General features: G+C 37.3%; 2 protein-coding genes and 1 long non-coding RNA gene across 4 annotated transcripts in view; 2 read left to right on the top strand and 1 right to left on the bottom strand.

Moving 5' to 3' along the window:
• The first annotated feature begins 3364 nt into the window (after positions 1-3364).
• Positions 3365-12821, top strand: LOC134803760 (zinc transporter ZIP9-A). Its single transcript, XM_063776596.1, has 6 exons — positions 3365-3636; positions 4389-4587; positions 5289-5399; positions 7280-7418; positions 10958-11076; positions 12593-12821. Exons 1-6 carry the CDS (start codon positions 3541-3543, stop codon positions 12793-12795), a joined length of 867 nt encoding a protein of 288 aa, XP_063632666.1. The 5' UTR covers positions 3365-3540; the 3' UTR covers positions 12796-12821.
• A 3090-nt stretch (positions 12822-15911) lies between these two features.
• LOC134803830 (uncharacterized) overlaps positions 15912-23588 on the top strand; it is a 180380-nt gene continuing 172703 nt past the window's right edge. Inside the window, exon 1 of the long non-coding RNA XR_010146029.1 lies at positions 15912-17122. This is a non-coding gene — a long non-coding RNA (uncharacterized LOC134803830). The remainder of the gene's footprint in view (positions 17123-23588) is intronic.
• The window catches only part of LOC134803720 (fatty acyl-CoA reductase wat-like), a 47753-nt gene continuing 44883 nt past the window's right edge, over positions 20719-23588 (bottom strand). Inside the window, exons 13-15 of one of the 2 annotated variants that reach the window (XM_063776529.1) lie at positions 23076-23266; positions 21676-21742; positions 20719-20881 (exon numbers count right to left, since the gene is read on the bottom strand). In XM_063776529.1, coding sequence (XP_063632599.1) covers positions 20779-20881; positions 21676-21742; positions 23076-23266 — 361 coding nt within the window. In that variant the 3' untranslated portion in view covers positions 20719-20778. The remainder of the gene's footprint in view (positions 20882-21675; positions 21743-23075; positions 23267-23588) is intronic. The other variant, XM_063776530.1, reaches the window with a different exon arrangement.

A 23588-nucleotide genomic window follows, 5' to 3' on the forward strand; every position in this document is an offset into this window, starting at 1 on the left:
CGAATTTTCGATTTTCATGTTTCGCGGTAGGCCATGTGATTGACCTAGTGACGCATGATGTGTCATTGTCTCATTGATGATGTCAATGAGGTTTGTTTACTGTATGTGCTAGTGGTGCCACCTACGCAGAGCTTTCCCTAATATTCCCTATTGAATGAGAAATATTACCTGGCGGCTTAGCACGGTCGCGTTTTTATCCCTTGTCACCATGCCTGTCACGTTCTAACAAGTATGTAAGTGCGAAAGGGACGCGCATAGTGATAGTCGATAAAAATGGAACCGTGCTGAGCCCGCTGATGTACCTACTATTACTTATTCTGTGCTAATAATGTTCATAAACGCCTTTCAAGTCTAACAAGCCTTTGATAATCGTTTGTCCTTCCCGTTATGATATTTTTCCCAATCCCAATAAGGCCTAGTTTACCCTCTGGGTTGGAAGGTAAGATGGAAGCCGCTTTCGTAAAAACTAGTGCCTACGCCACGCCAATTCTCGGGATTAGTTGCCAAGCGGACCCCAGGCTCCCATGAGCCGTGGCAAAATGCCGGGATAACGCGAGGAAGATGATATGTGTTATGTTAAGGGGCCCACTGATTAACAGTCCGCCGGACGGTATCGGCCTGTCAGTTAGAATAAAATTTTGACAGTTCCGAACAACTGACAGGCCGATAGCGTCCGGCGGACTGTTAATCAGTGGGCCCCTTAAGGTTGGTCAGTAGTTGTAGCACGATCGTATTTTTATCGCTTGTCACATCTTACCTGTCACGTTCTAAAGCTTCCTCCACACTCGTGCGCGAATCACGGCGCGAAGCCGCGAATGCGAGTATGGAGTCGATTTCGCTGTCTGCGAAAATCGACTCCACACTCGCGTTCGCGGCTTCGCGCCGTGATTCACGCGCATAGTCTGGAGGGGGCTTAACAAGTATGTAAGTGCGAAAGTGACGGGCATAGTGACAGGCGATAAAATGGAACCATGCTACGCCCCCTGGGTCAGGTTATGTTATGTTAGTGTTCGTCATTGAACTATTATTACTACGTAGGTATATAATATAACACATACTTGTAATTGTCAGCTTGCGCTTGACAGACAGCTGAAGTGTGCGAAAGGGAAGCCATCACGTATATGAACATCCCATGAGTGCGAAAGAGTCAGACTACAAATCAGAAAGGCCGCGGACGGCCAAGAGCGTATCACCCAAGGGCCCAACGTTTTCTGTTCTCTTTCACGGCGCAGCAACTAGTATCATTTCTCTCTCCTCGCTCTTTTGAAAATGCCGTTTGTCAAAAAAGGACAACCATACTGTTGACAAGGTGGACTTCAAATCAAGTGTTGCCTTTTGTGATGCGCGCAGGCTGTGTATGGGTGCGTAAAAGCGTATATGTGTGCTCTTTTAGGGATGTGAAAAGTCGATTTTAATCATGTTATATATCGATAAACGCTACACAGCGGAACGAAATAGCGATTAATTGAAGCTTCAATATCTTCGTTAAACATAAACATAATTGAAATGCTAATGGATAATGAATATATTATAATATAATAATATAATTCAATTATTGCGGAACACCTATTTTAGGAGGTATTTATGTATTTTAATTAAATATCTGAACTTTCCCTTGGTTCCCTGCTGGGGCGTGACTATAAAATTGTGATCTGATAACCACAATAAAGAATAAAAGCGTTTTTGTTCATTTTAGGTACCGTTAAACCTTTGAAGTAAAATTAAAATTGCAAGAAATGTCGATAGTTTATCGATATGACTTTATGGACATGGCTACAGCAAGGTGGGCCTCATTGTTAATCGTACACTAAACAAAAGTGGCAACAGTGACAGCTCGCTGAGACACCGTCTCTATACTGGGTCAAGCAAATCTTGTCAGTAGAAAAAGGCGCGAAATTCAAATTTTCTATGAGATGATATCCCTTCGCGCCTACATTTTTCAAATTTGCCGCCTTTTTCTACTGACAAGATCTGCTTGACCAACTTTATATATTATAAGTCTATGGTATCACCGTAATTTTCAATTTGAAAAATATACACAAATTAGGAAGAAAACTGTCATATTAATTCTATGGTATAGAACCAGCACAGAGAACCAGTTTTTTGCGCCATGCGTTGTTCCCGGCCGACAACAAACTATGGAAGCCGGGCGTGAATCTCGCGACCTAAACGCGTAAGCGCCATGAATTTTACGGCGCTTACGACGTTTTGATCGCGTGATACAGGCTCCGATTGCGACAACTTTGTTGTTTGTTATGGCTTCAAGTAATAATAACTTGATAGTGTTCACGTACGAAAACAGAAGGTTCAGTTTTGGTATAGACCTTTGTTTTTATTCTGGTCTAGACTAAACTGCAAAACGTAATTCAAGACCAAAAAAGGTAAGACAATGTTGCCACTGCAATAATTTATTTGTAAAATATAGATGGTCAAGCAAATCTTGTCAGTAAAAAAAGGCGCGAAATTCAAATTTTCTATGAGACTATATCCCTTCGCGCCTACATTTTTCAAATTTGCCGCCTTTTTCTACTGACAAGATCTGCTTGACCAACTTTAGTAAATTCGTTGTGATAAATAATCACGCTAAGATAATTTATTTATTAGTAATTTTACTCCTACGTTTTAAAAAAGTAGTTTTATTTACTTATTTTTACATAAATACAAGACGCGCTAGTAAAAAGTGGTAACATTTTCTCACTTTTTTTGGTCTTGAATTTCGTTTTGCAGTATAGATGGAATATTATAATATACATATATCCACAATTAAACTACTAAAGTAAGAAAATTTAGCGATTGCGGCCTCTTTTATCAAATTCCCGCTTTCCGTTGAAAAAAAAGACAATTGTTGCCAGTATGCTATGCGTATGTTGGTCAAGCAATCTTGTTAGTAGAAAAAGGCGGCAAATTTGAAAAATGTAGGCGCGAAGGGATATCGTCTCATAGAAAATTTGAATTTCGCGCATTTTTCTACTGACAAGATTTGCTTGACCATCTATAGTATTTTTAAAGGCCTCTACACATCTTTGCGGTACAGCCTGGCAAAAAAGAGTAGAAATTAAAAAGTGGCAGCACTGTATAGTGTCGTCCGGTGGTGGTGGTGGTGGGGGTGGTGTCGTCTTATTTGCCAGGCTGTATATTCCTAAATTGTATGAAAAATCCGTTATAAAACAGAATAAAATTATTGTTGTCATAAATTTTATAATTAACACATTGAAAATAAATTATAAATATTTAGACGGAAATGCTTTCTCCATTTATCACAACCGTTTCTAACTAGAAAAATACAGCGCATGTCGCGTTGTCAGGTCTGTCACAAACGTCAAATCAAAATTGGCCAATCTACTTGAATCTACTGAGCTGAGCTAGTCTGCGTGATGATTATAATCGGTGTATAACAAAATTTACTGTTATTACTGTTTAACTAGTGGGCTAAGCCATGAACTGTAAACACTAGATAAGAGTTTAAACTCATTTCCTTTCAGAACAAATCGTAGTCTCCCTTCATTTCCTATTAATATCAAAGATTGTTAACTAGTCAATATGGATGGGACCTGGGTGCTTATCTTGCTGGCTCTGGTGATGCTGGTGGGCTCGTACGTAGCTGGGAGTATACCACTAAATGTGACAATGTCTGAGGTATGTATTCCGTATGTGTAAGCTTTCTTTTAGTCTATAATCTGTAAAATAGAAGTCATATTTCTTAGCTATTGCAACATCTGTTACTTGCCTTTTCGTTACTGTCACAGTCTATTTACTTGATCTATTGGTAATAATTTCATAATAAACGTATTAGTTTATTGTATTTAGGGCCTAAAATGTGAATAAAACTTTCAACTATATACATATTTATTGATATTTTCATACAAATGTACAGCTTCAAATAATGTTGTTTACAAACCACAGTAAACCTAATATTTTTCAAATATCGTTCCATATTGCAAGTGGTAAATGTGCTAAATTTCTTATTATTGACTAAGTCATAAAACTAAATTTGTTAATTCAATACTTGGTTTTGTTATAAATAATGGGAACAATATGGAAGGATCTCATTGCATTATACCTACATTGATTTTTAACAGGATGTTAGTAATTTGATAGTTTACTGGCATTATAACCAGTGAATTGCAAATTGGTGGGACAGCAACAATAATAAATTAAAACTTAGTGCAAAACACCTCGGCCATACGAAGAACGAAAATACACCTATATATGGAGCACCTGACGGCCAAAGCAGCCCGCCTGCGGTTCCTGGCAAGTGACTTGACAAAATCCAAAGGCTACAAGGCTCCCATGATCCGTGGCAAAATATCGGGATAACGCGAGGAAGATGACTGCTGTAAAAGTGTCAATAAGTAAAAAATATTTTAAACCATACCCTGTTTTCACAGGACAAACTCAAGAAAGTGACAGTGTTCGGAGCAGGCCTCCTCGTAGGCACAGCGCTAGCCGTAATCATCCCCGAGGGTGTTCGCTCATTGTTCAGCGAACACTCAGCACCGACAGTTGTCACTAAGGACTTTACGGCACAGCCTCCGACGCATGATGATAAGGATTTGCACAGTGTTATTGGGATTACTCTGGTTCTCGGTGAGTTATATTCATATTTACAGGACAGTAATAATGTCTAGCAAAGAAGCGTGCAAAAATATCGGACACAACTAGTGAGAGCTCCCTTAGTGTTACAGAGAGAAATTTATCTTTTTTTTTATCATAATGAGTACATAGTAGTATATAATAGTTTTATAAATAATAAAGTAATCAGCAGTGTTGCCACACACAAATTATTTTATGGATACGTTTAATTAGTTGCATTCAGATTTTTGTTCTTTTTAGGGTTCCGTACCCAAAGGGTAAAACGGGACCCTATTCCTAAGATTTCGCTGTCCGTCCGTCCGTCCGTCCGTCCGTCCGTCTGTCACCAGGCTGTATCTCACGAACCGTGATAGCTAGACAGTTGAAATTTTCACAGATGATGTATTTCTGTTGCCGCTATAACAACAAATACTAAAAACAGAATAAAATAAAGATTTAAATGGGGCTCCCATACAACAAACGTGATTTTTGACCAAAGTTAAGCAACGTCGGGAGTGGTCAGTACTTGGATGGGTGACCGTTTTTTTTTGCTTTTTTTTTGTTTTTTTTTTGCATTATGGTACGGAACCCTTCGTGCGCGAGTCCGACTCGCACTTGCCCGGTTTTTTTTAAAATAGGTGTCCACAGGTGAAGCCTTTCCCTGTTTAATTGGGTTGCCGTGTTTTAAAACATGTTTTTTTCATGCATTGTTCCAGGATTTGTGTTTATGCTTCTGGTCGACCAGATGTCCTCGCGATACAATGACACGGGCAACCCTCAGGAGAGGAACATGACTGCCACTGTGGGCCTGGTGGTGCATGCTGCCGGTATGTTTCAAATGAATACTAGATTATATTTTTTTTTTCTAAGTCAATAGGGTCCTTAATGTCGTAATAGATGATTTTATTTTATACACTAGTTAGAGCATACAAAACAACTTTATGCTGCTTAGACGCGACTTAAACACCATCTTTAAGCGCTTGAGAAGTGAAAGTGATGTTATTTGCGACCACTTGTTATCCGATTGAGCTGAAATATATCGTACCTGATGTATAGAAACTTAAGAGTAGAACAACCTCATTGTGCTGGGCTCGCTAGAATCCCTACTAAATGATATTTGATATGGAGGTAGTTCGAGTCCCAGAAAGGGACTTAATACATACATAAACATATATACTTAGTTTGTATCACGAAAATCATCATTCTATGTAGCATTCATGGGGCTGCAAGACTGTTTAAAGAAAATTATGGTCGGCTACAAAAAGGGATGTTGACTGTCTGTTTGTGTGTTTGTTCGCGATAAATTCAAAAACTACTGAACAGATTTTCATGCGGTTTTCACCTATCAATAGAGTGATTCTTGAGGAAGGTTTAGGTGTATAATTTGTCAAGCCGTGCGAAGCCGGGGCAGATCGCTAGTTTAAAATAAATTATACTTCGCATCATGCACGAAATAAAGCATCAGAAAAATATTTGCTAAATCTAGTCCGCTGTTATTTTCAGACACAATTTCTATTTAATAAATCGGAAAGAACTATAAAGAGTAGGTAACTTGACGACGTCATTGTTCTGTTTTCTATATAGATTCCATAGTGGCTAATTGTTTTGTCAGTTCGAAAAAAGAAACTTTAAAAAAAATAATTTTATTAAAATGTTAAATTTAAAAAAATAATATTTTTAATATAGGTTAACTTAACTTCTAGTATGGATTAAGTTAAAAGGTGTAGATAGGTTTATAATTACTTTTAGTACCTTTATGAATTTTATGATTATTATTGCATCGGCACATTCGGCGTTAATAAACATGCCTTATCATATTAGGCTTATCGGCTATCGCGTTCGTTGCTTAACTCTGAAACATGCACTGTTCCAAAACGGTTTATCGCTATTAAGAGCTTTATTAAATGAATGATTAAAATAAAATGTCAGGACTATCGTATTTTTCAGAACTTCGTTATTTTAAGTAAATAAGTAATAAAAAGTAAGCCTATGTCATCCAACCAAAAAACAAAAAGATTTTATTAATACCACGTCGATGGAAAAGGCCTGCCACGCCTAATGGTCAGCGATTAGCGTAGCCACACACACAATGCAGTTACATGCGCGATTTAGACCTTTTAAAATCTATATAGTCAAGTGTAGAAATATGGGTGCACCCATCATATGTAGAAATATGGGTGCACCCATCATATGTAGAAATATGGGTGCACCCATCATATGTAGAAATATGGGTGCACCCATCATATGCAAAAATATGTCCTAAGCTCTTATGTCAGCGAATTAAGAACTTATATTTAGGACATATTTTTGAGTTCACTCCATATCCAATCTTTTTTAGAAGTACCAGAAGGAGCTTTTTCAGAAGGAGCCTAAAGCGGTATCCAGACTAGTAAATTTTTCGCCAATCTGATTAAATTGCCCGATCGAATCAGGACGTGCGTCCGCAAACACCTATTTGGCTCGCTATTACCGATAAAATGAGGTGCGGACGCAAGAATACCAATTTGTGACGCCAGTATTTTCGTTCTGGGGCATTTTTTCAATTTATAGGGCTCTAATATCACCATAAATCTAAAATTGGTGATCTGTGCCAATTATTTTCCTGATCAAATCGACCGATTTGATCAGGCCCGTCTGGATACCACTTTAAGCGATAGCGGCCAAGTGTATATATACCTATTCTCTACACCATTTTTTCTGTTTTTAGCTGACGGCGTAGCCCTAGGCGCTGCGGCGACGACGTCCCACCGAGACGTGGAAATTATCGTATTCTTAGCCATAATGCTTCACAAGGCGCCGGCAGCCTTCGGACTCGTCACATTCCTTCTCCACGCTGGCTTGGACAGGTAAATGAGTCAGTGCCGTAGTTTAACCTTTTAACCAATGACCGATATATCCGCACCGCAGGTCCAACGCCAAAGACGGATTAATCGGTCACAGAGCAACATGGACCTACGTGCATATGCATAAAGTTCAATTTCAGTTTTGACACTTCGGTGACGTGGCGTCCGATTGACAGCTTTTGTGTTTGACACGGCGTCGAAAAGGTTAATAGTAGTTTATGTGGTTGCTACATAATGAAAGGCTTTAAAATAGGTTTATGCTGAGCTATCATCCCAATCCGCATTGGGCTAGCGTGGGGACTATAGCCCAAGCCCTCTCGCGCATGAGAGGAGGCCTGTGCCCAGCAGTGGGACGTATATAGGCTGAAATGATGAATGATGATGAGCTATCATGTTACATAAAGCGCCGGCAGCCTTCGGACTCGTCACATTCCTTCTCCACGGTAAATGAGTTTTTCTACTCCCGTACTTTTATTTTTAATATAAGGGGTCGTGCACACATCTTTAAAACCCTACCTTATAGTTGTCAAGGCAAGTCTTTAGTCTATTCCCCAAAAACGCATTTGTGCATACACGCAGTATCTTTTTGGCACTTTTCGATACTTCGTGTAATGACCACTTAAAAAATATTGTATGAAATACATTGTTGCCTGTTGCATAGACATGTTTTTTTGATTTCATTCATTCATTCAGGTCCACTAGATGACATGAAAAATATTTGTTAAATTTACAATTTTATTTCAAAGTGTTCGGTGGTCGTAGAAAAAGTATTGTATGCAAAATTGTTTCACTGAGTCAAAAAATACTCGTGGCGTCTTTATTGACAATTTTCGGCTTCGCCTCAAATTGTTATTCACGCCACTCGCCTTTTTTGACCTCTCTTTAACAACGGTTGCATAAAATACTATTTCAGTGGTGTAGTTTAATAGTAGTTTATGTGGGTGCTACATAATGAAAGGTTTTAAAATACGAGTGTAGGTTTACGCTGACGGCAATTTGCGGTCTTTGGATATAATATCGAACACTTATTTTTGCTACCTATCGACTTACTCATCAAATCAGTTCCAATTTCCAATATTTCTTCGTTATTACAGATATAGGTAGGGAGATGTGTGTATAATGATCCCTCGGAGTAAAATGATCCCCCATCGTATCTGATCAACTACTGGTGCCATCTATCTAAATATGCAATAAACATATGCCCCGTGACCCCGCCAGTTACCTCTTAAAGTGCCATGACGGTACGAGCATAGAGCGAGATTTTATTAGGAAATAATTAAAAAATATATCTCTAATCTACGGTATGCCTATTTTCCGAATTCCATTACTTTTAGCATGTTACGTTTTATTCAAATTGTGTTTCACTGTCTGATCTTAATGATGTTTAGCTATACTTTAACGATGTTTATACTGACGCAAGTTTTTGAAAGTTATATTTTTATCGATGTTTTCATATTTGGTGTTTGAGGTAAAATGATCCCTATTCGTAGGAGTAAAATGATCCCTGGAATCATTTTACCCCATTAGTAATTTACTATGAGCATTTCTTGTACAGGCCAAACCTATAATACCTACATAACATATCATGTCGCGAATTTATGTACGCAAAGGCACTTACTTCCGAAAAAATGGCCTTAGGAAGAAATGCGAAGGTTTCTTGACGCGGTTAAATAATGGGTCGCCTTTTAAAATAGCAAGCAAAATGTGTGGCTCTGGTGGCGTTAAAAAGAAGGCCAATAGAGAAAAAAAAATCAGCATCCATCTTTTGAAAATAAAGAAACACTAGAAGCGCCTGGCTTAAATTATTTATACGAAGAAATCCTGATATCACAAATAAATCATCTGTGATCATTTTAACCCTACCCTAGGGATCGTTTTATCCATACATAGGTATAAAATGATCCTTTACTAGACTTTTAGAACACATAACATAACTAATAAATAAACTACATGCAAAATATGAGAAATGACTATGCAGTTGCTTAGAGAAGTAAATGGACTATTCATAAATATCTAAATCTTGTGTTTATCTATTCAACTTTGAACACAGTCATGGTATAATAATATACTCCGCCTGGTACTCCATTCCCGTCTTTTCTAGGTCACCTAACTGACACGGGCTTACGTCATCATGCGACAGCGCTATATGATAATATGCGATAGCGCTATATATAGCGGCCATGTTGTTGTGACGTAGCCCCGTGTCACTCTGGGAATGGAAGACCATGTTTTATTAGACTATGAACACAGTAAAGTTTCTCCCTTAAGGGGATTGTTATGCACACATCTCCCCTACTTTGGTATACCACTAAGTTCCACAGCTTTATGCAATATTGGTTCAAATTTTAAGTTACAAAATGCCCGTAGAATAATTATAGAAAACTATACAAATATATATACGGAGTGAAGCTAAAAAAGCGTTTAAAAAATTACAGACAAACGGACAACAAAGTTATATAAGTGTTCTGTTTTTATTAGGGTTCCGTACTCATAGGGTAAAAACGGGACCTTATTACTAAGACTCCACTGTCCGTCTGTCTGTCTGTCTGTCTAGTCTGTCACTAGGCTGTATCTCATGAACCGTGATAGCTAGACAGTTGATATTTTTACAGATGACTTATTTCTGTTGCCGCTATAACAACAAATACGAAAAACAGAGAAAAATCAATATTTAAGTGGGGCTCCCATACAACAAACGTGATTTTTTGCCTTTTTTTGCGTAATGGTACGGAACCCTTCGTGCGCGAGTCCGACAGTAGATATACATCATCTGTGAATATTTCAACTGTCTAGCTATCACAGTTTATGAGATACAGCCTGGTGACAGACAGACAGACGGACTCTTAGTAATAGGGTCCCGTTTTTACCATTTAGGTACGGAACCCTAAAAAGCACACAGCATTTGAGAATAATAATCGCGTTTTTTTTTAATTAAAGTTCTAAACATTTAAATTAATCGCAGAGATTCATGTTACTTAACTGCTAAGCCAAAAATGGTTTGTTTACAGCTAGAGTTCGGACTAAATGCACTACATAGGTAGGTATGTTATAAACATGGTACATTAAAGTTTTTTTTTTTAGGGTTCCGTAGGTACCCAAAAGGTAAAACGGGACCCTATTACTAAGACTTCGCTGTCCGTCCGTCCGTCCGTCTGTCACGAACCGTGATAGCTAGACAGTTGAAATTTTCACAGATGATGTATTTCTGTTGCCGCTATAACAACAAATACTAAAAACAGAATAAAATAAAGATTTAAATGCGGCTCCCATACAACAAACGTGATTTTTGACCATAGTTAAGCAACGTCTGGCGTGGTCAGTACTTGGATGGGTGACCGTTTTTTTTTTGCATTTTTTTCCGTTTTTTTTTTCATTATGGTACGGAACCCTTCGTGCGCGCCTCCGACTCGCACTTGCCCAGTTTTTTCTTACACTTTTTGTGTGTCCCACTGCTGGGCAAAGGCCTCTCCCCTGGTTCTCCATGACTCCCGATTTAGCGCTAAAGTTACGTTTTATAAAATATATTCATATTTACGTTCCAGGAACCGTATCCGGAAGCACCTACTGATCTTCTCATGCGCCGCACCGCTGCTCGCCCTGCTGACGTATTTCGGCATTGGGAACGAGAGCAAGCAGACGCTCAGCGACTTCAACGCTACCGGTGTGTATTTCAATTTTTTAAACGTTGAAAAATTACGCTTCCGGCAGGACTTGAACCCGCAACCTCCGCAATCCGTGCGTTAGCTCTTAGCTGTAACCAATTGAGCTACGGATTGCGGAGGTTGCGGGTTCAAGTCCTGCCGGTAGCGTAATTTTTCAATTTTTTCCTTTAATATAAAATTTGGAATATCGCTCGCAGACATATCTGCTTGTTTAAAAAAAATATTTAGTACGGGTTAGCACATTGTTACTGGTGAATTCTCAATGCAATTTGAGACCCCGGTGCCGTTAAAAGATGTAATTGTCTTTCGGTAGATGTCGCTATACGCCACCCCAAAGGCGTGTTTACATAAGGGAAAGAAGAAAGATCGCGAGATTCTGGTAGGCTTCCGTAGCTCAATTGGTTAGAGCTAACGCACGGATTGCGGAGGTTATGGGTTCAAGTCCTGCCGGAAGCGTAATTTTTCCATTTTTCTATACGAGCCCCGATGCAAATTAGTTCGTCTAGTCTAGTTCCACACAACAATTTGGTTTATTCTAATAAATTTTACACATGAACATGTCTTTGTGTCATTATAACACAATAATGGGAAACATAATAGTAATCTTTAATCTAGTTTAATTTGATCATATAATAAAATTGCATGAGACTTTTATTGCTGAAAAAATGTACTTTTCAAAAACGTTGTCCAAATCATATTGTCCATGCATGGGCTCGAAACAAAATTGTCAGTACATTGGCAGAGCCGTGTTGCTTTCCCTAGTAATATCCCTTTTCCCATCTGTTATATTCATTACGGTTCATGAGATACAGTCCGGTGACAGACAGACGGACAGACGGACAGTGGAGTCTTAGTAATAGGGTCCCGTTTATACCCTTGGGGTACGGAACCCTAAAAATGATCAAGGCCTACAGTGTCCAAGGCTGGAGGTCTTGGTAATTTTTCCTTTGTATATGACATTTATTTCGATTACCAGTCCGCCGGACGATATCGGCCTGTCAGTTAAACGCAAAATTTGACAGCTCCGAACAACTGACAGGCTGATATCGTGCGGCGAACTGGTAATCTGTGGGCCCCTTTAGAACAAATTAAACACACATATTTTAATTTGTGTTATTTCAAGCAGACACATTATTGTTATGGCACTACTGAAGACTTTGGTGGTTTTCAGTAGCTCCAACAAGTCTTGGCTATTTGGTGCAAATAATTTGAGGTCATCCATGTACAGAGGTGAACAATTACTTCACCCCCTCTCCGAAGCCTCAACCTAGTCCCAAATCCTTCAGCAGGGTGTGGAGGGGATTCAGAGCTTCGCAGAACCACAGGGGACTCAGACTGTCGCCCTGAAATATTCCTCGCTCAATCTTTATAAAATCGTGCGGGCCAGGGCGGTCATCATTCTTCTATTTATTAAACAATTGTATTTTTCTCTCTTTACCTATGTTTTTAGGCTTTATCCTTAATGCCTTTAGAGTCTATCTACAACCTTCTTTACAAAACTTTTTTTATCTCCAGGTATAGCGATGTTATTCTCCGCGGGCACCTTCCTCTACGTGGCCACGGTACACGTCTTGCCCGAGCTCACCCATTCCTCCCACACCCACGCCTTACTAGGGGAGGCGCCAAAAGGTTTCGGGGGCTTGCAGTTCTGCGAGGTGCTCATATTGACCGTCGGCGCGTTATTGCCGGCTCTACTCACTATGGGACATGAACACTAGGTATGGTATTAGTATTCGCGGCACGGTTTAAATAATATAGTTCGTTTTTTTGCATTAGAAAAAAGGTAAACAATCTTGACGTGTTTTTATTGAAAAACGCTTGAAAAATAAGTCACGGCAAATATGTAACAATTATGAATCATATACGATTATTTACATTATTTTGCTTTCATAAGTAATAGTTACTGATTTTTAAAAAGCGTTTTTTAATTAAAAGACACGTCAAGATGACGTAGTCTTTTTCTAATGCTAAAAAAAACGAACTACAGTACTACCGTACAGAAAGGAAACTTCCTACAAAATCGAAGTTTGACAGCGATTCAGGGACGAATCATGGTATCCCCGAATGTATGGCACTATCCCTTTCGGCTATTTAGGGTTGTCAAAAAGTCGTTTTCTATGGTCGTGCACGTAAAAGGACGTCAAGTGGTGCCAACCCTAATAATGGGGTTGGCCGGTGGAAGTTTTTAGCAGATGGCGCCATCATAGCTTGCCCCGTCAATCCCTAGAATTGTGTCAAATTTTTGTTTTTTTAATACCCTGGATGCCAGCTCTTTAAGCCAAATCTCATAGAAAAAGGGGCAAGCTATGATGGCGCCATCTAGGCAAACCTTTGACAGTTGCCAACCCCATTGTTCGGAGCAATGCTGAGCCGAACGGAGTCGAGTTTGCCCGAAAGGAGGAGTGTCTCCCCACTGTTCGCGGTAGACATAACTACTACCACCCGAGTCACGGCTCAAACATTGCAAATATCCAGGATGTTTATTTAGTCACCTGCAATAATTAAGGGCTGAATATATATGTATAGTCTATTAGGTATTTAAATAAAAGTAAATAAACAATTTGTAAATTTTCGGGTAGTTTTATAACTTTTATTGGTTATCCAACTATACTACAAAACGTAATTCAAGACCAAAAAAAGTAAGAAAATGTTGCCACTGCAATAATTTGTTTGTAAAATAGTAAATTCCTTTTGATAAATAATCACGCTAAGATAATTTATTTATTAGTAATTTTACTCCTACTATTTAAAAAAGTACTTTTATTTACTTAATTTTACTTAAATACAAGATGCGCTAGTAAAAAGTGGCAACATTTTCTTACTTTTTTTGGTCTTGAATTACGTTTTGGAGTATAATACAAAACCGCCTGGATCACTCACTGAACGACCTGACTTTAACCTACTTAAGAAGCTATTTGAGGGTAGATTTTGTTTACTTTTATTTAAATACCTAAAGATACAGAGTATAGGTCATACTGAGCAACTTTTACTATGGGACCAACGCCGAAATCGCGAAAAAAATGACTCCCATAGAAAATGTCAAGGTCAGACAGCCAAAATGTATGAAACGGTCAAATTTTTTCGCGATTTTGGGGTTGGTCCCATAGTAAAAGTTGCTTAGTATGACCAAAGAGAATAGATAGTATAGAGGGCTATTGCCATAGTAAATTTTGTAGTCACGGTACATTTACTGCCATCTATCGACACACGATTAAAACTTAAAATCAAATTGAAAATGTATAAATTAATCAAAATATGTATACGGATAAATTATTATTAATTTTTATTGTTTCATACTGACCCATGTTCTTTCACTGATATGTGTTTAAATTGTTAAATATCAAACGGTGTCGTCAACGCCATCTAGCCGAGAATAGGCCAAAGGTATATGGCGCCATCTATTCGAGAATGACTTTTTCTTGATTTCCGAGGCACGTTTTTTTCTTAGACTTTATTTATCTTATACGAAGTTACATATGTCTGGTATGACCTATACACGGTGGCTAAAAAATGCATTCCCGTTGCCAGTTTTGTTGCGAGGTGTTGGATTATACTGAGCAACTTTTACTATGGGGCCAACCCCGAAATCGCGAAAAAAGTTTACCCTCCTATAGAAAATAGACCAGCCAAAATTTATGAAACAGCCAAATTCTTTTTCGCGATTTTGGGGTTGGTCCCATAGTAAAAGTTGCTCAGTATAATTCCAAAACCTCCCTGGCAACGGGAATACGGGAATGCAGTTATTTTTTATCCAACCTGTATATTCACCCCGTAAATTATTGCACGTGACTAAATAAACACCCTGTATGAAGACGATTTTGACTACTATATAGAGTGTCCCTAAAAGTATATTTAGATCCATACTTTGGAAGACATCCTATAGTGTATTTTTAATTAGAAATTTTTGTACGAATTTAGATTTGAGTGTATTATGGTTTAGGTTGTGTTGACATGACTACAACAAACGTACTCATACACTTAAGTCGAAATTTGAGGACCCGTGCCAATTCGCCTTTTCATACAAACGTAGTCCTCATTTTCCTCTCTGGATATTAACATTATTGAAAATATTTTGACACAATTTGTTGTATATCAACCACAGCTATGGCTATGTCCCTACGTTTGATTTTTTTTTTATTTGTATGAAATCCGTTTTTTGCTCCTAATTTTCACAATAACCAATAAATCGAATAAGCTATGGTGAATATACATCAAAGCATGTAAAAATATTTTCCATAATATCAATATTCAATAGTATTTAAAGGTACATTTGTATGGAGAAACGGCCGTCCCCTTTCCTCTAAGTCGGCGGTCGGCAACCTGCGGCCCGCGGGCCGCATGCGGCTCGCGAAACTGTCACTTGCGGGCCGAGAGGCGCCTTGGCTATTTTGTATGTAATAGTGACAAACGACAATGTCTCATAAAGTCATAAATATTAACAAAGTACGGCCCGCGTCACCTCCGTTAACTACTATGTAGCCATTGGCTGCGAAAAAGTTGCCGACCGCTGCTCTAAGTGAACAAGTTTTCTGTCCCACCACGGATAATAACCGTATGCCAATATGTACTGTTTCATCAAGAACAAAAGGGGTCATCCATTAATTACGTCTCACATTTAGGGGGAGGGAGGGGACAAGAAAATGTGACAAGGGAGAGGGGGGTCACAAACTTTGTGACGTCACTCTTTAACTACATCTGTAACCGAAAATGATTTTCATTTTTTTATTCAGTGTTAACAGTTAAATACCTAGTTTTTGCAATGATAATCGTTTTTTATTCCTAATCGGCTTCGTGTTATAAAATTCTAACAGTGCTTTTGTCAATAATATTTTTTTTTGTTGAAATAATAAAAAGTAATTGAAATTTTCGAATTAGATGAAAACCAAATTGCCATATATGTGAAGTCACATCACCCGGGGGAGGGGTAAAAAAATCTTCAATTTCGTGTGATGCAATTAAATAATGGATGACCGCAAAGTATAAAATTGAGTTTTTAATGCCTGGTGCAGTTTTGTAGGCCGATTTTAATAGAGTAATATAAAATATATCATTAGGTGTTTCACCGTTTGAATTTGATTATAACTAAGTATTAAAAAAAACTTTTTTTATATTGTACCGAGGTAATTATTTTGTACAAAAAAAGTTAATTTTGGCAAAAAATAACTATATACCTACCTATAATTATACTTACCATACATATACGAATTGCAACTAATATGCCAAATTTTAGAAGAAATACTTACATTTAAGACAGTAATCACCTATTAGTAGCTTATTCAAATTCAAATAATTTATTTCGGAAACATATTAGACTACAGACAGAACATATTAGAGTTATACAGAGTGGGCCTTGTGACACGATCGAAAGTTTAAACAATAACATCTGCATACTAGTTAGGCCACTTGGTGTTAATTTTAACCTCTCGTTTTGCCCGTTTCCGTGCAGTAAGTACTGAAATATCGTGGATCCGCGTTCCAACATATGAATGGTTAAAGTGTTTTGTTAAAAAGTGAATTTTACTGCGTCATGTCTAAATAAAACTAGTTCTCCTAATAACTAAATTTTTAGAAACGATATTTTGTTGTACATTTGTCAGGCCCCACGCTGTATATGGTCTGTCAAGCTAAGTATGTCAGTAGCAATGTACAGCAAAGTGAAGTAGGGCAACACTCAAAGAGCAGTATTGCTTTACAAAAAGCAGCAATGTACATCTAACCAAAACACGTAATTATCATAACCTCAAATATTACAAATATTTACGATCAACGAGCATGACTGTACATTGTAGGCACCTTGACTTCTTAAGTTCATGCACGATATTATTTCATTTATTGGTATTTAATGGTGACAGCAGAAATTTCTCTTGATATAGCAACGATTCAGAATGTAAACAAATAAGATGGCTGTCATTCACGATCCACATTCCACAGATAAAACACAGATGACACGCGATTTTGGAATTGTTCGAAAACAGTGTTGCTAACCCGCGATTTTTCAAATTTGCCGTCTTTTGCTACTGACAAGATTTGCTTGACCAAGTATATGTTTGTTTTATGTAAAGACTATGTGTCATTTTGAGCACGATATCGAATTTTTACTTTTTAATTTGACTGCATTACTCTAAACTCTAAATAATAGCTAGTGTATCTCACTTAGAGCAAATTACTTGCGTGGTTATACAGGTTTCATAACCAGTATACAAATTATACAATAAAGTCTGTATTGTATAATTTGTATACGTGTAAGTTAAAAAAATATAAACTATTTTTATTGCAATTAGGTTAAAAAAATACTGTTATTTGTTCCAATGCATTTTTATTTTAGACATTTGGTATATTATGTGGTTTTTATATTTTTATTTCAGGGTAGCTTAAAATTTTAGTCAAAATTGTATGTAGATGGTTGAGGTCTCTATTGTTTCCCAAATAGTTTTAAGTCATAATGTATTGTTTGTCCGAATTTTCGTTAGTCATAATTGGTTTTTCTCCGAAACGCGTAACTTTTTAGGATTGCCATAAAACAAACCTAACCTAACCTATCTATAGAATAACCTTACGAAAATCCTGAAAAGTTAACGATTTCAGTTTTATGACTAACGATAATATGACAAACAATACATTATGAGTAAAAACTTTATGGGAAACAAAGGGACCCCAGATGGTTGTTTCATATTTTTAATTTAGTAAATATCTTTTAGATATATCAAAAGCTATAAAATGAGTACATATTGAATACAATTTGTAGAATATTTATTCAAAATGTACTCTTTTAATAGAATGTGCATACTTTAGAACAAGTTAAAAAATTAAGGTTAGGATTATGATAAGTGTCCATAAGTTCCTTCAAATATTATATAACGGCAATACGATATCTATTGACTATTAAATATGTACAGATGTAGTGTATAATTGTGGGTGTCATTCTGAATCCCTAACAACGTTTGTCCTAAAGTCACTTGCCCTAACTGGTTTGTCCTAATGGGCACATGCCCTAACGATCAATTGTCATAACGATTATTTTCCATAATGTAAGGTTCTGATAAATGGTTAGGTTTTAGAACTTGCTGCCACAAAAGTGGGTTAGGTTAGGGTTAGAACTGCGACCCTCGCAAAAAAGAAAATATGCTTAATGACATTAGGATAAGAAATCAATAATTAGGGAAACCAAAATTAGGGTTTTTAGTGTTAGGACAACTGATCATTATGACAAACAATATTAGGGAATGTAAAGATAGGAGAAAAGACTTTAGGATTTCAGATATAGATCCTATAATTGTTTTCCATCGTATTTTCATGGAAACGTACGAACGTGTCTTGTTATTTCAGTCAGTCGGTACAAAAAGTACTAACGTTGACTGAAGTAGCATGACAAATACGAACGTTTCCGAGAAAATACGATGGAAAACAATTATACACTACATCTGTATGTTATCTTGTTGATGATCTTATAATGATTTCCAATTAGTTTTTAAAATTTGACAGAAGTAGTACAAGAGCGAGATGGATATATGGGTGAATTTATGATTTTTAGGTCGTATTTCGTCTATATTTTAATTTGTAATACTGTCAACTTCGTCAACATTGCCTACCATGCCCAACATTGCCTGGCTTAAAAAACGGCGATTCTTTACAAAACAGTGTTATTGGTCTAATTCCTAATAAATATCGCTAATCTTCCATTATTAGTAAAATCCAGCAATTTAATAGAGAATCACTGTTTTTAGGGCTCCATACCCAAAGGATAAAAACGGGACCCTATTACTAAGACTCCACTGTCCTTCTGTCTGTCTATCACCAGGCTGTATCTGATGAGCCGTGATAGACAGTTGAAATTTTCACAAATGATGTATTTCTGTTGCCGCTATAACAACAAATACTAAAAAGTACGGAACCCTCGGTCTGCGAGTCCGATTCGCACTTGGTTTATATTTCAAGCCAGGCAATGTTTGGCATGGTAGGCAATGTTGTAGCAGTTGACGGTAATTAAACGAGAAAATCGTTTTTTTTTTTTAATATTGTATTGATATATGGGTAATAAAATAATACATTATATAGAATTGTACAAAATAAGTGTAATTATAATTATCTTGTTTGTATATAGTGGTTTTATAAATATATGTTGTGTTGTAATAAATATAAATCGCTTCTTATGTTTTTTTTATCATTATTAATAAAACTAATTCAAGAACAAAATGAAACACGATTCCAAAAAAATATTTTATTGCACTTAAAATTATTTGAGCAAAAAAATCAACGTTCCAAAACTTGTACAAAATTATAATATGTTTATTTGCTAAAAAATAAAGTATAATGTCATGTTCTAAATCTGTTATATTAATTTAATATATAAGTAGTTGAAATTGATCTGAAATTTTTATCTGAATGTAAAGGTTCAGATCATATGTTGATATCACATTAAAGTCTTAAGCAATAAAGTAATATATTTAAAAATAAAACATTAAAAAATACGATCACACTTTGAACTTTTTAAATCTCATTTGTGTTTGGACGGATATTTTTAACAAGTATAGGTCATACAAAATTACAAATATATCATTATAAATAAATACATATAAAATTTTAATTTTGGAAAACACTAATCGATTCTTAAATATGTTTAATATAATTACGCCATTTGTACATTTTTGTATATACTTTGTGCATTAAAGTTTAAATAAATAAATAAATAATTACGGTCACGGACTTTTTCGTCGCGACATCTATTGTCGACTAGCAGTACTGATAAATTCCGTTACTGACGCTAGATGTCGACTACGAAATAACTCGCGTTTTGGTAAGAAAACTGATGTATGGAGTTACCACTCTTTCCTTATATTTCTCTATGGTTATTATTGACCTTTTTCATATCATCTTTTCACCTTCAATAAACTCATCTAACTTTACCTATAGTATATATTTTCTCAGATGATATTTTCTAATTCTAATCTGTTAAACAGAAGCCTTTGTTTCTTTTAAGAGCGGTCTACAGCACGTGCCAAAGCAACCATGTCGTTTAAAAAGCAACTACTGTGATAGTATTAAAGTTCAAATTTATGTGACAGCTCATTCAGAGAACAATCAGGGTGGTGTCATCTTTGGAGATAACAAAACGTGCTATCTCCGAATGGGCCGCTTCATGAATTTGAACCATATAAATAGAATGGTAAGTTTGCTTTTTAAACGGGCTTGTTCCCGTTACTTATGTCGGGGCTATTAGCAATAAGCAGTGTAACCACTGCATAAAGGAAACAATACATTTTGTTTAAAAGATTAGGGTCTGTGCCCGAAAAATCATCTGAGATAATGTATAGGTATAGTCTGTCGATTTGTAGCTGGCCCCGGGCCGCTAATCCTTTGTCTATTGTTAAAGAAAACCGCACGTGCCTCTACCTGTAAAAAAGGGTCGTGTAATTCTCTACGGTTACTGAGTGCTGGCGAGTCGAACCAGTCTAAAATGTGTCATCCAGATGAGATGCGTAACAAAGGCGCGTTATCGAAGAGCGCAACAACACTGGTTTTTTGAGCGTTGGACTAGCCCGCGCTCAGATGCCCATTAAAATAATTAAGACTCTTTTTTGCAGGTAATTAGCATGTGCGGTTTTACTTAACAATAGACAAAGGATTAGCCGTCGGGGCCAGCTACAAATCGAAAGACTATACACGTAAAATAATCTCAAGTTTCCTAACCTCAAATTATCTATCTACCCTAGCACTACTCTTGAGATAGACCGTAGCGCGAGATACCCGAGGTTCAGCAGCAGACCGAAGAACACCAGCTTCACGAACTGGTGGAGGTAGTAGAGTCTGCAAGGGAAAAAGGAATTTTTGGTAAATTTTCTCCTTTTCGCTTTGCTATTTTTTTAACCTTTTAACCGCCGTAGTCTGATATTACAGTGGCCAAAAAATAAGTGCATTCCCGTTGTCAGGGAGGTTTTGGGGTCATACTTGTTATTTAATGGGAATGCACTTGTTATTTGGCCATCCTATAAAAGACACAGAATCGGGCTCATTTCGCCGCGGTCTGACAAATAAGACAAAATGGCGGTTAAAAGGTTAATTGATATTTTTTATTCTTCCTTATCCTCCTAATGCCCAGCCGTACAAATGAAAAATCTAAAATTTGCCACTGAAATTTGAATCTACAATGTAGGAAATAAAGTTGATTTTGCGTTGTTGGACAATTGAATGAAACAAAGCAAAAGCGACTGTTCCAATTGAATAGGATAAAAATTTCATCGAAATAAGGAGGTACTGTAGGTCTTAGGAGGGTATAAAATACTCAAAGAATAAGGTACTTAATTACTTAAAAAACCTTTTAGGTATGTATAGGTATCTCAAAATTAGTTTGTTGCTAACTAATACATTTAATTTTGTGCAATACCTATTTAAAACATGCCGCCAAATTGTACGTATGCTTGTAAATCTTGTAATATTGACTCGTATATATAAGATAGGAAATCAAATGTTTAAAAACCAGCTGTCATTTACATAGAATATTGAAAACCAGATCAAGAAACGAAAAGTTATTCCATCTTTCCAATAGATGGTGCGCAAAGTGAAACAAGTTAGAAACATTTAATGAATGCCGTTAAACTTACCTGTCCCACTTTTTCTTGGCCTCTGGCAAAGTGGAGAGGTCGTCTTTCACCAGGTATACGCGAAGACCTGTAAAAAAATATCATCAGCAATTGTTAAGCAATCTAACTGTCATTTTAGTATCAGGGATGTAAAAAGTAAAAATCGGGCAAGTGCGAGTCGGGCTCGCGCACGAAGGGTTCCGTACCATATAAAAAAAAAAACAAAAAAAAAAAGCAAAAAAAAACGGTCACCAATCCAAGTACTGACCACTCCCGACGTTGCTTAACTTTGGTCAAAAATCACGTTTATTGTATGGGAGCCCCATTTAAATCTTTATTTTATTCTGTTTTTAGTATTTGTTGTTATAGCGGCAACAGAAATACATCATCTGTGAAAATTTCAACTGTCTAGCTATCACGGTTCGTGAGATACAGCCTGGTGACAGACGGACGGACGGACGGACGGACGGACGGACAGCGAAGTCTTAGTAATAGGGTCCCGTTTTACCCTTTGGGTACGGAACCCTAAAAAATAATCTTTAGGAGGTATCCTCCTGTTTTTTCAATGACACACTTGCTGCTGTTGAAAAGCAAGAATCTCGTGGTCTGACGGGTGTAAACTACCCCGTAAAACAAAAACGTTTATCATGCTCACCAATAATGATGTATGAGCCATAGTAATCCCAAGAAATATCCCTGTTGTTGAAATGGAAGACTACACGGTCTAAGGGCTCTAAATGACCCCATATGGCCCAGATACTTACCTTTAGCGCTACATATAGTTCTACAAATTTTACTTACCGGAATTCTCGGAGATGTTGAAAGGGAAAACCACGCGGTTTGACGGGTCTAAACGACTTTTATCATACTCGCCGACAATAAATGTCTCAGTGTGATAATCCCAAGACATTTCAGACATGTTGAAGGGAAAGACCACACGGTCTGAGGGGTCTAAACTGCCTCATACGGCCCGCACGCCGCGGTCTGAGAAGTGCCTCAGCATGGTAGTCCCAAGATATTTTAGACAAATTAAAGAGAAAACCACTATCTACTGGGTCTAAACTACCCCGTATGGCCCACACACTTACCTAAAGTTTAAATATATAGGTATGTCTTAATATTACTCACCGACAATAAATGTTTCAGCGTGATAATCCCAAGACATTTCGGACATGTTAAAGGGAAAGACCACACGGTCTGAGGGGTCTAAACTACCCCGTATGGCCGAGACACTTACCTAAAGCTCTACATATACTTCTTACTAATATTACTCACCGACAATAAATGTCTCCGCGTGATAATCCCAAGACATTTCGGACATGTTGAAGAAGAAGACCATTGTCTACTGGGTCACAACTACCCCGTATGGCCCAGACACCTAAAGGGTTACATATTAAATCTTAATAGGCAATGTTACTCACCGACAATAAATGTCTCAGCGTGGTAATCCCAAGACATTTCAGACATGTTGAAGGGGAAGACCACACGGTCTGAGGGGTCTAAACTACCCCATACGGCCCGCACGCCGCGGTCTGAGAAGTGCCACTCTTGCATCGTGAAGTAGAACAGGATTCTGGCCAGTTTCATCACTTTGTTGTAGAATTTTAGCATTCTGTAAATAATATATTTTAGAATAATAGGCCGGGAAACATGAGTTTGAAGTACAGCACCATCTAGTGATATCTTTATGCGGTTTATGAAAGGTTATGTTGCAGTTTACTAAGCCCGCTCCACGCTATATATAATATAACACGCCTAGCCAAGATGCCAATCGTTTGCACTATGTCAACGAAACGCTTTCTGTCTCTATTAAAATTTACAGAGGGCCTACCACGAACGTCGATAATGAAAATTTCGAGCAACTACCTCTTTTACTCCAATTAAGGCGTAATTAGATTAACAGAGATAGTTGCTGGAAATTTTCGATTTTCAAT

Source organism: Cydia splendana, chromosome 27 (genome assembly GCF_910591565.1).
Source record: "Cydia splendana chromosome 27, ilCydSple1.2, whole genome shotgun sequence".
Lineage (NCBI taxonomy): Eukaryota > Metazoa > Arthropoda > Insecta > Lepidoptera > Tortricidae > Cydia > Cydia splendana.